At 53.5% G+C, this 14,571-nt stretch overlaps 7 protein-coding genes and 1 non-coding gene across 8 annotated transcripts, besides 6 other annotated features; 3 read left to right on the forward strand and 5 right to left on the reverse strand.

Moving 5' to 3' along the window:
- Window positions 1–170: 170 nt before the first annotated feature.
- Window positions 171–775, reverse strand: EKO05_0004622 (ribosomal 40S subunit protein S14B; the record flags this gene model as incomplete). Its single annotated transcript, XM_038939447.1, has 3 exons — window positions 171–382; window positions 434–629; window positions 728–775. 3 exons carry the CDS (start codon window positions 773–775, stop codon window positions 171–173), a joined length of 456 nt encoding a protein of 151 aa, XP_038799180.1.
- Window positions 665–703: a tandem repeat.
- A 232-nt stretch (window positions 776–1,007) lies between the features above and the next one.
- EKO05_0004623 (Prephenate dehydrogenase (NADP(+))) lies at window positions 1,008–2,748 on the forward strand (the record flags this gene model as incomplete). The annotated part of the gene is made up of 5 exons (XM_038939450.1): window positions 1,008–1,093; window positions 1,386–1,446; window positions 1,497–1,608; window positions 1,655–2,409; window positions 2,464–2,748. The coding sequence occupies 5 exons, from the start codon at window positions 1,008–1,010 to the stop codon at window positions 2,746–2,748; spliced, it is 1,299 nt and encodes a 432-aa protein (XP_038799181.1).
- A 436-nt stretch (window positions 2,749–3,184) lies between these two features.
- EKO05_0004624 (uncharacterized protein) lies at window positions 3,185–3,684 on the reverse strand (the record flags this gene model as incomplete). The annotated part of the gene is made up of 2 exons (XM_038939287.2): window positions 3,185–3,390; window positions 3,600–3,684. 2 exons carry the CDS (start codon window positions 3,682–3,684, stop codon window positions 3,185–3,187), a joined length of 291 nt encoding a protein of 96 aa, XP_038799182.2.
- Window positions 3,685–3,765: 81 nt separating this feature from the next.
- EKO05_7t1 lies at window positions 3,766–3,873 on the reverse strand. Its single transcript has one exon. It is a non-coding gene; the product is annotated as a tRNA-Ala (tRNA).
- A 386-nt stretch (window positions 3,874–4,259) lies between these two features.
- On the reverse strand, window positions 4,260–6,561 carry EKO05_0004625 (AAA+-type ATPase; the record flags this gene model as incomplete). The annotated part of the gene is made up of 2 exons (XM_038939353.1): window positions 4,260–5,003; window positions 5,053–6,561. The coding sequence occupies 2 exons, from the start codon at window positions 6,559–6,561 to the stop codon at window positions 4,260–4,262; spliced, it is 2,253 nt and encodes a 750-aa protein (XP_038799183.1).
- Window positions 6,562–6,738: 177 nt separating this feature from the next.
- Window positions 6,739–8,766, forward strand: EKO05_0004626 (uncharacterized protein; the record flags this gene model as incomplete). Its single annotated transcript, XM_038945625.1, has 1 exon — window positions 6,739–8,766. One exon carries the CDS (start codon window positions 6,739–6,741, stop codon window positions 8,764–8,766), a length of 2,028 nt encoding a protein of 675 aa, XP_038799184.1.
- Window positions 7,021–7,044: a tandem repeat.
- Window positions 8,767–9,089: 323 nt separating the features above from the next.
- Window positions 9,090–9,115: a tandem repeat.
- A 9-nt stretch (window positions 9,116–9,124) lies between these two features.
- On the reverse strand, window positions 9,125–9,946 carry EKO05_0004627 (ESCRT II complex subunit Dot2; the record flags this gene model as incomplete). The annotated part of the gene is made up of 1 exon (XM_038945626.1): window positions 9,125–9,946. One exon carries the CDS (start codon window positions 9,944–9,946, stop codon window positions 9,125–9,127), a length of 822 nt encoding a protein of 273 aa, XP_038799185.1.
- A 116-nt stretch (window positions 9,947–10,062) lies between these two features.
- Window positions 10,063–12,196: a mobile genetic element.
- Window positions 10,474–10,542: a tandem repeat.
- Window positions 12,197–12,212: 16 nt separating the features above from the next.
- Window positions 12,213–12,250: a tandem repeat.
- A 788-nt stretch (window positions 12,251–13,038) lies between these two features.
- Window positions 13,039–14,337, forward strand: EKO05_0004628 (uncharacterized protein; the record flags this gene model as incomplete). Its single annotated transcript, XM_038945627.1, has 1 exon — window positions 13,039–14,337. One exon carries the CDS (start codon window positions 13,039–13,041, stop codon window positions 14,335–14,337), a length of 1,299 nt encoding a protein of 432 aa, XP_038799186.1.
- Between the last annotated feature and the right edge of the window lie 234 nt (window positions 14,338–14,571).

The raw sequence follows: 14,571 nt of genomic DNA on the forward strand, positions 1-14,571 counted from the left end.
ATCGCTACGGATAAGCCAAGTTCAACATGGAGACCAGGCATTTGCCGTTCCCCGCGACTTTGTTGTGATTGAGGTCATGAGACATGAACCATGAATCGTGCTGCCATTGCATATACCAGAGTAATGCCATGCCATGCTCCACCAGCCAAACACATGCTTTGCGCATATGCTCAGAGACGGCGACCACGGCGACCACCCTTCCTGCGTGTGGAGTCGGAAGGTGTGGGGGTGACGTCCTCGATACGTCCGATGCGCATGCCAGCGCGGGCAAGAGCGCGGAGAGCGGACTGGGCACCGGGGCCGGGGGTCTTGGTGCCGTTACCACCAGTGGCGCGGATCTTGACGTGGAGAGCAGAGATGCCGAGCTCCTTGCAGCGGGCGGCTGTAATTCGTTAGCCTGAAATTCTTGTCTGTGTAGAAAATGTCTACGCACCGACGTCCTGGGCAGCCAACATGGCGGCGTAGGGGGAGGACTCGTCACGGTCGGCCTTGACCTTCATGCCACCGGTGACACGCGAGATGGTTTCGCGGCCAGACAGATCGGTGATGTGGACGAAGGTGTCGTTGAACGAGGCGAAGATGCGGGCGACGCCGAAGACGAGCTCGCCCTCACGGACCTGGGGACCAAGCTGGCGAGGTGTTAGCACATGCCAGGTACGTGATTGCAGTCGCGATCCCCATCGCAGTCGCGGTCGCGGTCGCGATTATCGAAATGGAGGTATCGTACCTGGATGTTCTCCTGCGCACCGCGCTCGACCTTCTTCTTGGGAGGCATGTTGACTGTGGATTAGTGACTGGCTGACGTTCGTGAGGAGTCTGGAGTCGTCGTCGAACTTTTGCAATTATTGAGGTGGGCCGCACCGTTAAGCGAGCACCGCTTAGTCACGCCGGCTAGCGCGGAAGAAAGGTCATGTCTTCGCGCTCACCACAACGTCTGTCTCTCTCTCTCCACCATGGGCTGAGCACCACGCTCCAACACACGCACTGCAGTGTGCACCGCAATCAAAATGGATGATGGCAAGAGCGTCGGTATTATCGGCATGGGCGACATGGGGAAGATGTATACGCGCAGGCTGAGCGCCGCCGGTTGGAAGTGAGTGCGCGGCACGGGTCCTGCAGCTTTGCACTTGGTAAGTCAACCCCCCCTCGACCTCCCTCCCCTTTCATGATGACTGTGAGTGCATTTGGCTCGAGTGTGGCGCACGACTACACTGCCACCGTCTTGGTTGGCAGTAATTAGGCGTGTTGCTGCCAATGATGTGAATTCTCGCTACCTTAAATTATACAACTCTGATCCCTACAACTTTTTCGCACTGTTCGCACACGACGTGTCGGAACCTTGCTAACCAGTGCCCACAGATGAGCTACCGCTGACGCGCCGTAAGGGTCAACGCCTGCGATGTTCCGGACAAGTATGACACACTGGTGGAGGAGTTCAAGGACCTTGTAGGATAGCTATGTACACGACCAATAGAAGCATGCTGAGACTGCTCCAGCCGAAAGTTGAAATCATGCAAAGCGGCCACTTTGTCTCACGGTGCAGCGACTACATCATCTACAGCGTCGAGGCGAAGAACATTGACGCCGTTGTGAAGGCGTTTGGGCCATGTATGCCGTCTCTTATTGTGAATTAGGCTTCGACTGACCTCCGCAGCCACCAAAGTCGGCGCCATCGTTGGCGGCCAGACCTCCTGCAAAGCCCCAGAGATTGCAGCCTTTGAGAAACACCTTCCCGCCGATGTCAGCATTGTGTCCTGCCATTCCCTCCACGGGCCTGGCGTGGACCCCAAAGGCCAGCCGCTCGTCCTGATCAAGCACCGCGCCTCAGACGCCGACTTCGCCTTTGTCGAAACCATCCTCTCCTGCCTGCAGTCAAAGCACGTCTACCTGACCCGCGAACAACATGACCGCATCACCGCCGACACTCAAGCAGTCACGCACGCCGCATTCCTCAGCATGGGCGCCGCATGGTCCGCCAACAACCAATTCCCCTGGGAAACGCCGCGCTACATCGGCGGCATTGAGAACGTCAAGATCAACATCACGCTGCGCATCTACGCGAACAAGTGGCACGTGTACGCCGGCCTTGCGATCCTGAACCCGGATGCCCAGAAGCAGATCAAGCAGTACGCCGAGTCCGTCACCGAGCTCTTCAAGCTCATGCTCGCAGGCAACCGGGAGGAGCTGTCGCGCCGCGTGTATGCTGCACGTGAGGCCGTGTTTGGCGGCGAGCATGAGAAAAAGGAAGGCCAGGAGCTGCTGCTGCGAAACGACCTGCTGGATCGCTTCAGCCTGGGCGAAATGCCCGAGCGCAGACTGAGGAACAACCACCTCAGCCTCCTCGCCATCGTAGACTGCTGGTGGAAACTCGGCATCGTGCCCTACGACCACATGATCTGCTCCACGCCCGTAAGTCCCCACCCAACTCACACACCACCATTAGTCCCACTAACCACCACCCAGCTCTTCCGCATGTGGCTCGGCATCACCGAGTCGCTCTTCCGCAACAACACGCTCCTCGAAGAAGCCATCGACACCGCCATCGACGACAACACGTTCCGCGGCGACGACCTCGAGTTCACCTTCGCCGCGCGCGACTGGAGCCAGCGCGTCAGCCTCGGCCACTTCGACGCCTACAGAGAGAAGTTCGAGGGCATCCAGAAGTACTTTGAGCCCCGCTTCCCCGAGGCCACCAAGCTGGGCAACGAGATGATTCGCGCGATTTTGGAGAAATCGAAGGAGGGGTAGAGGTGCATGTTTGTAGTAAATTTTTCGTAGTGGTTTACTTTCTTGGCTAATGAATGATGTTGGAGTTCTCGATGATGATGGTTTGCGTGATGACTAGTGGGAGTGCGAAATAGGGGGCGATCAAAGCGCACTGGCCGATATTCTACGATGATGTGGTGAGATAGAGGATCACGGTGGTGTTTAACAGTGCTGTACAACGTGCTCGCTAACGTGCAGAATTGTGAAACACACTACGATCTTGTGGTGAGTTGGAGGACTACGGTGGTGTATGACACTACACAATGTGCCAATCAAAATATAGGACTGCGAAATATGGATGGCAGTCAGCGCGATTTGGCAGATACTTTGCAACTTGTTTTGGTGTTAGAGAACTACGATGGTATTAGACGAAACTATCCGGCTTTTGCATTGCTACTGAAGACCTCCACACAGCGCTTCACACACACATTACTTCGATGCCAGACTCGGAAACAGGGGTATACCTCTTCTGACCTGCACCGTAGATGGCTGGGATTTCTGAGACCCACTCCTCTTCTTCCCGAAGTAGGTGGCTCCCGCCCATGTCCTCGAGGTTGCGCGAGGTGCCTGCGTATGTGATGACGCTTGAGTGCCAGGCATCCACATTTGAGTCGTCGGAGTGTACTAGCAGGTGAGTTTAGTAGGAGTAGGAGTCCCAGTGCGAGCTTACGATGGCATCGTGATGTGAATGTGAGAGAGATGTACACGTCAGGCAAGATCAGAGAAGAGTAAGATTGGATATTACGAGAGTGGCACCTTGAAGTGGAATGGAGAAGTCAAAAAGCTAAGATGACAAGATGAAAACTACAGTTCTGGCTTTGATGAGGACGTACCTCCTGTGTTCACCTCAAGTTTGTAGGCGTAATTCCGCATTGATGTTGAAGGCAAAGAGTCAAGCTCATCAAACAACAGGAGCATCTGTTCACGCAGAAGCTAGAGGCTGCGAGTGAAATTGTGGTTGAGATTGTGTGTTCGAAGGATGCAAAAAGACACAAAAAGTGGAGAAGCAGGTGATCGAAACCTGGGCCTCCCGCAAATTATCATGTACTCGAAGCCGTAACTTGGAGAAGATGCAAAGCGGGCGCTCTACCACTGAGCCACATCCCCGAGTTTGCCTTATTAAGGCTACTTGATGAGAGAATAACAATTCAAACGTTATATATTGTTACATTTTTGAAGGGGATCCGGCTCGAGTTCTGTTGACCCTGAATTTGCCGAGGTCACAGCAACAACCGAAGCGGAAGATGAGGGCAGAACACCATTGAACCTACCAACTCGCGTATACCTTAACAATGCGGGAGCCAACATGCTGCGATGAGGGGTTCTGATCGCGACGCTGGTCTCTGTTGTAGGCGACGTTGGTTTTTGGAGTGGTGAGAGATGGGTCAAGATGTTTCGAGCAAAACTTCAGTAGTAGGGTCAGTAGGTTTGCATTCGACTATATACGCGCAAGACTTCAATGAGAAGCGCTGGAGGCAGGCAGTGTGCTAACCTCAACTATCACTTAAACTCATCCCCGGCCGCCAGTACTTGTACCGCTCGGCCTCCTCCTTGAGGGTATGCGGCTGGTGCTCTCCCAGCGCCCTCTCGAAGTGGCACATGCGGATCATCGGCTCGGTCTCAGGCGCCTTCTCGTAGTCGGAAATCGCCATCTCGACAGCCACCGCACATAGGCCCTTGATGTCTGCGCCGCTGCTGCCCTCAGTGCGCTGCGCCACAGCGTCCACGTCCACATCCTCTGCCAACGGACGCTTGCGTGTGTGGATCTCCAGAATCTGCTTCCGCGCCTCGAGCGTCGGCAGCCCGATGTGGATGTGTGCGTCGAAGCGGCCAGTGCGGATCAGTGCCGAGTCGAGGATGTCTGGGCGGTTCGTTGCGCCAATGATGAAGACGTCTTTCAGCGCCTCGATGCCGTCCATTTCGTTCAGCAGGGTCGCGACGACGTTCAGCCCGCTGTCCTGCGTCTTCTCACGCGACTTACCGATGCTGTCGATTTCATCGAAGAAGATGATGCACGGCTTGGCGGCGCGCGCCCGCCTGAACACGTCTCTGATGGCGCGTTCGGATTCGCCGACATACATCTTGATCAGCTCGGAGCCCTTGACCGCGAGGAAGTTTTGGTGGGATTCCGTGGCCACGGCCTGCGCGATGAGCGTTTTTGCGCAGCCAGGTGGGCCGTACATCAGGACACCCTTGCGGGACTGAGGGCCGCCGAACTTGGAGTCAAGGTCGGGGTGCTGAAGATGCGTTAGTTTGGGTTATGTTGTACTGAATTGAGAAGCATACCTTGAACGGGCGGATAGTGATGGCTTCCAGAAGAGCGCGAACGTGGTCCAAACCGGCGATTTGATCCCACTTCACCTTTGGCACTTCAAGGATGCTGTCTTTGAGGACGGTGGGTTGGACCTGGTCAATGACGGCGTCGAAATCGGATTGCGTGACAAAGTCGTCTGCTTCCAGGACTTCACCCAGCTTAAGTTTCTGCTCATCCTCTAGGCTCTCGTACACTTCTTGCACACGGTGATTACGCGCGAGACCGCAGAGTTTGTGGATGTCCCGGCCCACAAAGCCGTGTGCGCGCTCTGCAACAGCAGTGAAGTGCACACCCGAAGTAGCTCGTGCCGGGCCAAGGATTTGGCGTAGGATATCCTCACGTTGCGCCAGGTTTGGCGGGAAGATCTCCAGCTCTGCTTTGAAGCCCGAGGTTGTGCGTAGACTGGAATCGATATCGTAGATGCTGCGGGCAGCTGCTGCGACCACAACTTTACTTCCTTCTAGCTTTGCCAGCTCAGAGCGCAGCTTGCCCACGAGAGTCTCGACTTTCTCGAGAAACTTGTCGAGATTGTCCATCAAGACTAGACTGGGCTGGTTCTCCTTTGCTGCCTCGAAAGTATCTTCAATGCCTGCGGCTTGGTTCTTTGGATGCGTCTCCAAACTCAGTCGCTGCACGTCCTTCCAGGGTCCTTCTGCTAGTCGTTCGAGTAACATGCTCTTACCGGTACCTTCGGGTCCGTGGAAGAGAAAGGTTGTTGGCCCAAGGAGATGCTGGTCAGGAAGAGCAGAGGCAGCGTTTGAAAAGAAAAAAAGACTCTTATTGATGGTTGCGATGTGTTCTGAAAGACCTCCAATCCCGTCACTGCTCAGCTTGAGGACCTTTGGAGCGGGCTGGGCAGGCTGTTCAGTGGGTGACTGAGTGGCTTGCAGAGCAGGAGGTTCATCCAAGGCTACGACCTGGGTGTGTACTGGATCGAAGTACAGGGCACACTGTTCGTCTGGCTGAGGGTCGATACTATGCACGATAAGGCGTAGTTTTGACGTCTTCTGCTGCTCCTTCGGTCCCTTTGCTTGCACCTGCAGACTGCATCCAGGGAGCACAAGTTCGACGTCCACGAGTGCATACCGGGCCCAGTACAGCAGCTCGTCGGTCGAGGGAAACTTGGCATCCTGCTCCAGACCCTCCGGATACGCGATTTGAACACTCGTCAACGGCTTCCACGAGTCAGTGGCTCTCTCGATCCACACTGCATCGTTCAGTGACAGATTACACTGCTCTTTGAGCAAGTCGGTGACCTTGGCAATGGGCTTGTTGGCTGGGTTGGTCCCGGCAGCGGTCCAAGCAATACCGTAGCCCTTGAAGCCAGCCACCGTCTTTAACCTGATCAAGTCGCCATTGGTAAGGCGGTGATTTCTCAGCTCTTTCGGCGAGACGTGAACTCGAAATGCAGCCTCAAGCGCGTTGCCGGGCGTGCTTGGCGGATTGCGCTCCAGCGGCCGGAGAGTAAAGGCCACACTCATGGAAAGCGAGCAGTCAGTATTTGTGACTCGCAAGATGGTCGCTCGTTGTGGTAGAAAATGTGCATGACTTGACTAAGCGGGATGCGCTAGTGCTGGATGCGGACAGGTGTCTGAAGTTTCCAGCATCGCGAATCGCGTGTCTGGCTCCCAGCGTGCAATGTGACGAAGCGACAATTGATGCCACCGCCGTGCCTTCCTCGACATCTGCGGCCATGTCGACCTCGATGGAGCGCCCACCAGCTTCGCTTCGCCTCCGACAGGCCCTCGACCGCCGGCGGTGACGCTCCTCAGCGGGCGAGCTCGGCGCGACAGAGGAATCTTGCAGGCGATGACGTCTCTTTGGGCTCCTCGCTGGGTCAAGAGACGATTCCAGAATCCGAGTTTACGGTCAGGAGAGTTGGTGTGCAAAGCCGAGACGCGAGATGGAGGCGCGTCTTTCCAACTGCGCAGCCCCCCGATAGCACCCGGAGCAGCAGCAGCAGCGTCAAGAGTCAGGCACAGCGGATCAAGGAAGCTCTCGATGCCAACGGCACAAAATTGCGATTGGAAAGGCAAACCCCCCTCGCTGCCAAGGAGAGTGCGCCTGTTACAGATGCCATCGCGGCCACTCTGGAGAAGAAAGTTCAATTGGAGGAACAACGGCCGTCTGAGGCGCCCAAGGAAACCGAGGAGGAGCTGCGTGCGAAGCTGAAGGATATTGAGGAGCAATTGGCATTGCTGCAGAAGAAGCTGGAGGCAGGAAAGACGGCAGAACCGGTAGCCCAAACGCAACTGGCCGGGCAGTCACTAGGTGGCACAGGCATTGCAGACGACCAGCCGCCTGCGGTGAATGTGGAAGATGCGGGTAGCAGCACGAAACGACCGACCAGAGATAGAAAGGGCACGGCCGTGGACAAGCCCGTACGGCCTCACACCCACAAGATGGACAACAACGCACCTGCACAGCAAATGCCAGCACAGCCGAGCTCGATGAGGCCGTCCAGCCACCGACTGTCCGCTCGTCCTGCATCGCAACCGCCCTCGACAGCATCTGACGGCGTCAGCGAGCAGTCCCTCCTCGACGAGCTGTTCCCCGAAGCCAGCAGCCAGGTCCAGCGCGCCCCCCAAGACAGGCGACCGTCCCCGCCGAAGCTCGACCTCCCCGCACCCGACACAAACCCGCATATCCGTCTGACGCTGTCTGATACCAGGACAGACAAGGAGAAGGCAATCGACGCCTTCCGCAAGAGCGGCGAGCAGACCACGATCCTGCAACTCTCAAACTGCAGCACCGCCCTCACAGAAGCCGACTTCCGCCGCCTGATCCCCAGAGGCCAGCACATCGAGTCGTGGTCTCGCGACGGCGAGTTCTACAAGATCATCCCCGGCCGCGATCCCCTCTCCCTCGAGCGTCTGCCCTTCTACTACCTGCTCTTCCACACCCCCGCCTCGGCCCTTGCATACCAGAAAAACGCTGCCAGGCTGTCGAAACTGAGCGCTCTACACGCACCAAACGGCATCCACTCGGCCATCCCCCCGCCCACGGGATTCCTCGAGAACGGCGAGGACATACACGCTGCGACGAGATCCTTCGTCCTGCACCCAGACGGCCACAAACTCGACCTCAGGACGGTAATGCAGCCCTACAACCACGCCCTGCGCTCTCTCATCGACGCCGGAGGCTACAGTCCCATTGTGCCCAACACGGACGCGCAGGGCAAGAAGATCCACCGTGTGTTGATGCACATTGACGGCTACGAGCCCAGCCAGTGGGACCTCTGGCAGATACTCAGCCGGCACGCGCACGCGCACGGCATCATGTGGCCCTTTTACAACGACCACGCCAGCGCCGTGCGCCGCCTGCGCGAGACCATCAACCTGCGCACCGTCAGCAAGGCAAAGTACCAAGCCACCGCCTCGGCCAATCCGAGAGCCGCTACCCGCTCGGACCGCGTCGAGTACGAAGACCCCCAGCTCGACGCTTTCCTGTCCAATCGCTCCAGCCACGGCAGCAGCAGCGACGACGATGATGATGCAAAGCAGATCAACCAGCTCGTCATGAACCGCGTGTACAATCGGTGGATCGTCGAATTTGAAGACGAGGACGCGGCGCGCAGGTTTGCCATTATGTGGCATCGCGTTGTGCTGCCGGATGCCAAGGAGAAGACGGGTGCGTGGCGGGACGGCGAGGAGGTTAGGTGGGTTGGGGCGGAGTATTTGTGGTAGGCTGGTGGTGGTGGTGTGTATGTATAGTAGTGTGTATATACCCTGGTTCTATGGCATGTAGAGTATCGAGTCTTATGAGTATTGAGTCTTATAAGTATCAAGTCTTATAAGTATCGAGTATTGCAGGTGTTGAGTATTACAGGTGTTGAGTATTACAGGTGTTGAGTATTACAGGTGTTGAGTATTACAGGTGTTGAGTATTACAGGTGTTAAGTGTCGCAGGTGTCGAGTGTTGCAGGTGTCGAGTGTTGCAGGTGTCGAGTGTTGCAGGTATCGAGTGTTGTAACGTAGGGTGTCTATTGTAAGAGGTGGCGCATTGCCGGGTATCATATGTATCGTGTCGTATCGTGCTTTGTCCTCACTTCAACCCCCCGCCCGTGATAAACGCAGGACTCCAGTACTCGTTCTCGCCCGCCTGACAATCGACCCACACCAGACTATCCGCCATGAGATCCTCAACCACGGCGACCGCCCTCGGCCGGCCCCAGCCCAGATTCAGCTGCAGCATCGACACCGTCACGTACCCCAGCACCTGCACGACCTCGAGCACGGTGCTCTGATCCGTATTGAGTTCCTTGGGCACGCTGCGAATCAGACTGCGATGTCCAATCTTGACGATGCCGAAACAGCTCCCCAGCGGCTCCAGCGCCTTGACCGCCTGCGTGATGTCGTCGTCGCTGACCGTCATGGCGCTGCCTATTGCGCGGCCACGCGAAATATGCGTCTTCAGATCGCCGAGCGAGATCAGGCCGCCGTTCTCGGCGCGCGTGGACCGGCAGATGTCGACTATGGTTACGCCGAGGTTGAAGTAGAAGTCGTGCACGCTGCCGCCTAGCAGACTCGCCCATATGCTCTCGCCTCCACCTCCTGCCTTGCTGGCTTTCGTCCCGCCATTGCTGGCTTTGCCGTCCTTGCCGTCTCTGTGGTAGGAGGAGGCGAGGAAGTCGATGTTCAGCGCTGTGCACATGCGGGCGAATTCTGCGCGGAAGGCGGGGTTCGCGCGTATGTCTTTGCTGTGGGTCAGGGCGAAGTTGTGCACGAGGGACTGGAAGACGGAGAGCTGCGTCTCGAGGGACTGCGCATTGCGGCTGCGGAGGGTGGCGCCGTGGGTTGTGTAGTGGTGCGATTGCAGGCGTGTCGACGAGAGGGACGAGAGGCCGGGGGTGCGGCGGCGGTCCATGGTCGCGTGGCTTGGAGGGGTTGGAGTTGTAGAGGAGACTGAGGAGAGGTGACGAGGACATGTGATTGTGGGGTTGATGCCAGTCCCGCCGCGTGTTGGAGATGACGTGGGGTAGATACCGTGTCCGTGCGCGCAACGACCGGAGTCGCGCAACAACCGAAAACCACCTTAACGCTCAAAATTAGATAAGGCTATAGAGCCACCTACAACAGCTATTATTTTGTAATTTTGTAGTATAGTACTAATTAATTACTTGCAAAAAAGATATACTATTTAAATTTGGCTAGTAACTTAACGTTGCGGCTACGTGATGTGGTTTTAAGTAGGGGAGCTAGGGACAGCAATAGGGGACTACAACTACTAATATTATCCCTAAGACTATATTTTTAACACTTTTTTAGCTAGGTTACTTATAAAGCTTTCTTTTAACCCTTTTAAGGTAATTATATAGCTTTTACAGCATTAAGCTCTTATTATTAATACTACTTTTTAGCCTTCTGTTTAGCCTTCTAATTTACTGTATTAGCCTTCTTCTTCTTATATACTACCTTAGCTGCCTCTTACGCTATATACCTCTCCTCCTTCTTCTTCTTCTTAACTAGCTTCTTAGTAGCTGCTACTTCCTTACTAGTAGCTTTTCTAAGCCTCTCCTCCTTCTTCTTATATTGTCTGACTTGCTTACAGAAGCGTGCTTTATTAACCTTTCTAGGTAACTAGAACACTGCACTACTATAGTACTCCTACTGTTACTATAAGTCTAAGGTTTTACTCTTCTTTTTATACTTCTTCTGCGTCTTTAGAGTCTTTTTAAGGCTATCTATCTTATACTAGAGGAGTAAGGTTTTAACTAAGATATAGTAGATTAATTGTCTTATCTTTTTAACATTACTCTTACTCTAGTTTTTAACTACACGCTGCAACAACATCTCTATTTTAAGCTAATCCTTGTTACTATAAACAGACAATAAGGACCTATCTAAATCTAAGCTCTCTAGTGTTTTAATAAAGTAGTAGAGGATAATGTTAGGATTAAGTAGATAGATACCTGTTGCCTTAAAGGACTTAAGTATTAGCTTTTTAGTAAAGCTACACATCTACGCTAGCTAGAATAGGTAGATGAAGTCTGCTCTAGTAATAGGTGTATTATTTTAAGCCTTATAGATATATATTATAACTGCTTTTAAGTATACTATTAATAGAGGCTTAAATAGCACTATATTAAGCAGCTAGAGCGTTTAGGTTAAGTAAGGGGGAAGGATAGCTAGGAGGATCTTGTAGTTATTATAGTACTTAATAAAGTCTATTGTTATGTAGGATCTGTGGCTATCTAGTATTAAAAGCCTCTACTTTCTTTGTACTTTCTTCTTAGTGTAGTAATTAAACACCTGCTTAAGCCAGGTAAGGCCTATATCCCTATTTATCCACTCTAAGAAAGATAATGTAACTATTATAGAGTGTTTTCCTGGCTTAATTTTAGCTACCTAGTCTAATTTAATACTAGCGTTGGCTAACTTATAGATAATGCCTAGTAGTAGTACTGTCCTATTACTACACACACACGCTATAAGCGTCTACTAAGCTTAGTTACTATCCTAGATAGATGCTTTAATCTCTCCCTTTATCTATATATGCTTGCTAAATATATGTTTTATTCTGCCTGTAATACTAATTATAAAGCCCTTCTTATCTATATTATATATATAGTAACCCTTAATAGAGTATTTAGAGATTTTGTGCTGTAGTAGGTTAAAGTAGAGCATATATTTATTATAGGAATCAGCATTATAACGTAGTTAATCTATCCTAGTAGAGTAATATAAGATAAGATAGATAGAGTACTTGTTAATAAAGCAGGTAACCTAGCTCTTACTAACTGGATTTTAAGCCACTAGCAACGCAAAATTCTAGATTATCTCTCTAGTAGGTAGTAAGTAATAAGTACTAAGCAACTCTATATACTTTATAAGCTCTATCTCCTATTATAGCATTAAACGTTGCTAGTTAATATCCTTAGTCTCCTAGGAGTCCTAAACGTGCTTGTGTCTCTAAGCTAGAGTTACGCAGTTAACGCTAAACCTAGTAGTAAAATGCTAATACACAAGTTTTTTGCCTAGTTTTAGCGCATTAATTGCTGTAAGCGCTTTGTTAATAGCTGCTATAGTTATTAAGTTACAACGCATTAAAGTATGGTGTAGTTGTGATGATTTGGTCGTTGCGCGACTCTGGTCGTTGCGCGCACGGACACGGTAGAGCCTCAGCCCAAGCGTCAGGCATCAGGCATCAAGCATCAAGCATCAGGCATCAAGCTCCAAGACGGACGCGGGGCTGTTCCACGGACACTGTACTTGTAGAACCTCGGGAAAGTGTAGTCGTGCCACAGCCAGTGCAGGCACCACTGCAGCCCGCTCTCTTCGTGCCACCTCGCTGCCGTCCTCACTCTAATCGGCGCATTTCTTCCCATGCGCCCGAGCTTGACGGATATCGGCAACGGATATCGGTGACGGCGCCCCAGTCCTGGTCAGAGCACGCAAACGATCGCCGCTGTCTCAGCCGTGCTGATCTCTTCTGGTCGACACGAGGCTCACCATGATCGTCGAAACGCTGCAGATGTTCCAGCAACAACATGACGAGATGCCGCTCGGAGCGTCAGCAAACCCTGCGCGCCGGGACCCTACTTGACTGCATCACGTATCGCTCTCCTCGGCAACGCAATCGGCGGTCCCTGCCGTCTGCAACACGCCCACCGCTCGTCAACGCTATCCGTTGCCCTGGCTCCACCAGACATGACTTTCTCTTAAGAACCGGCCAGGCGCTCAACCAAGCCGATCCAGCCAACCCCGTCCACGCCGACTGCCTTGTGATCTACGTACTGCACCAGCACCATTCGCCTCCACCCCCATACATACCGTAGTAGACGAAGATTTTTCAATGCCGAGCTAGACTACCGCACGTCCTGGCGCCACTAATTACCGTTTCTGGAATTCACTGCGTACCATCTAGTGCAACATCTGCACACTGCAAGCTCGATAACGCCTACTACGTCCAACATTCTGCGGCACACGTGGTTCGAGGAGTTGTTCCACGGCCCTGGGATGGCTTCCTCCATCAACAGCTGCGTGCTGCTACTGGACCTGCCGCAGAACGCGCTCGCTGGCATAGACCTGCTGTCTTTCACAACTTCACCAAGATTCAAAGGCGTCAAGAACCTGCCCCCTGGCCTACACTTTGTCTTTGCTGCAAGCGACAGTGCCCTCTCGGTCAGACAGGGAGCTTGGTTCTACGTGTCGCCCGGGACTGGCTCGCCGCAAGTTTTCGTCAAGAGGTGGCATGAACAGAGTGAAGACCTTGTCGCCGAAACGTCTCAGACAGAAGTGCTGAGATGGAAGGCGAACCTGGGGAGCATATGGAAAGACGGCCTGACCCCGTATCGACAGACAGTGCAAGAGGGTGACTCTGGCGCAGAAGGTGACTGGGAGGAAGAGTCGCAGGACTGGGATGAGCTCACATCGAGAATCACGCAGACGCTGCTATCCCGGATATGCGGCCTCAACCCCGATCACTGGAGCCTGACATCTGCATCCTCTGGCTTGCTGGATTTAGAGTCAATACCCGGCCTTGAACAGAGCAACTCCACACTACATCCAGAGAAAGAGCTGGGGTTCCTACCGGTTGATTTGAGGCGGACGTGGAGGGTGGGAGCGACGGGGCGGGAACGGACCGAAGCAGCACAAGATAGATCCTGGTTCTTGGGTGATCTGATCGACAACCACAGCCAGGCCGGTGATAAGCGAAGCCGGGAGTTTGAAGTTCTTGGTGAGCTGCAGTTTGCGTTCCTCATGGTCTTGACGCTCAACAACAACTCGTGTCTGGAACAGTGGAAGAGGATCCTGGTGCTGCTATTTACCAGCCAGCAAGCGATCAAGGAGCGTTCCCAGCTGTATCTTGAGTTGCTACAGACATTGCACGTTCAACTGAGTCACTGCGTGGACATGGACGGCTTCTTCGACATGAACGAGGTTGGTGGTGGCTTCCTGCGACCGTTATTTAAGAAGTTTCGAAAGAACCTGGACGACTTTGATGGGAAGTGGAAGTCAGACATGGTGGATGAACTGGACGAACTGGAGGACTTTCTTCAGAGAACATTTGGCTGGGAACGTGGCGATTCGTTCGTCAAGCGCGGAATGCTCGACTTGGAGGACGGCGAGCGTGTGGAGATGGACGTCAACGATGCAGATGAAGACGATGAAGCTGGTGACTATGCTCCAACAATCGTCGAGTTAACACCAGCACAGCTTGACGAGCTAAACGGAAGCGATGTCGGCTCCAAGAAGAGTACGACCGAAGACTCGGAGGAGGAGGCTGACCTTGACGACATGGATGAGCGGTATTGATGAGACCGGTGAACAGATCCAGTCGTACACGAGCACCTTAGCCGGCCGGTCGCACTACTTCCGCATCGATCAACACACAAGTGCTGATACTGCACGAAAGGGAGCTTATATCCAGAGCTCGTCACGCTTCACGTGCAAGTCGCTCGCTTGTACGCCCTGTGCGAAAATAGCAACGCGGGAGCGTCTATAGGAACAGCGCTAACGCATACCGCTGATCATCTCGCGGTCAGCACA

Source organism: Ascochyta rabiei, chromosome 7 (genome assembly GCF_004011695.2).
Source record: "Ascochyta rabiei chromosome 7, complete sequence".
In the NCBI taxonomy this organism is placed as follows: domain Eukaryota; kingdom Fungi; phylum Ascomycota; class Dothideomycetes; order Pleosporales; family Didymellaceae; genus Ascochyta; species Ascochyta rabiei.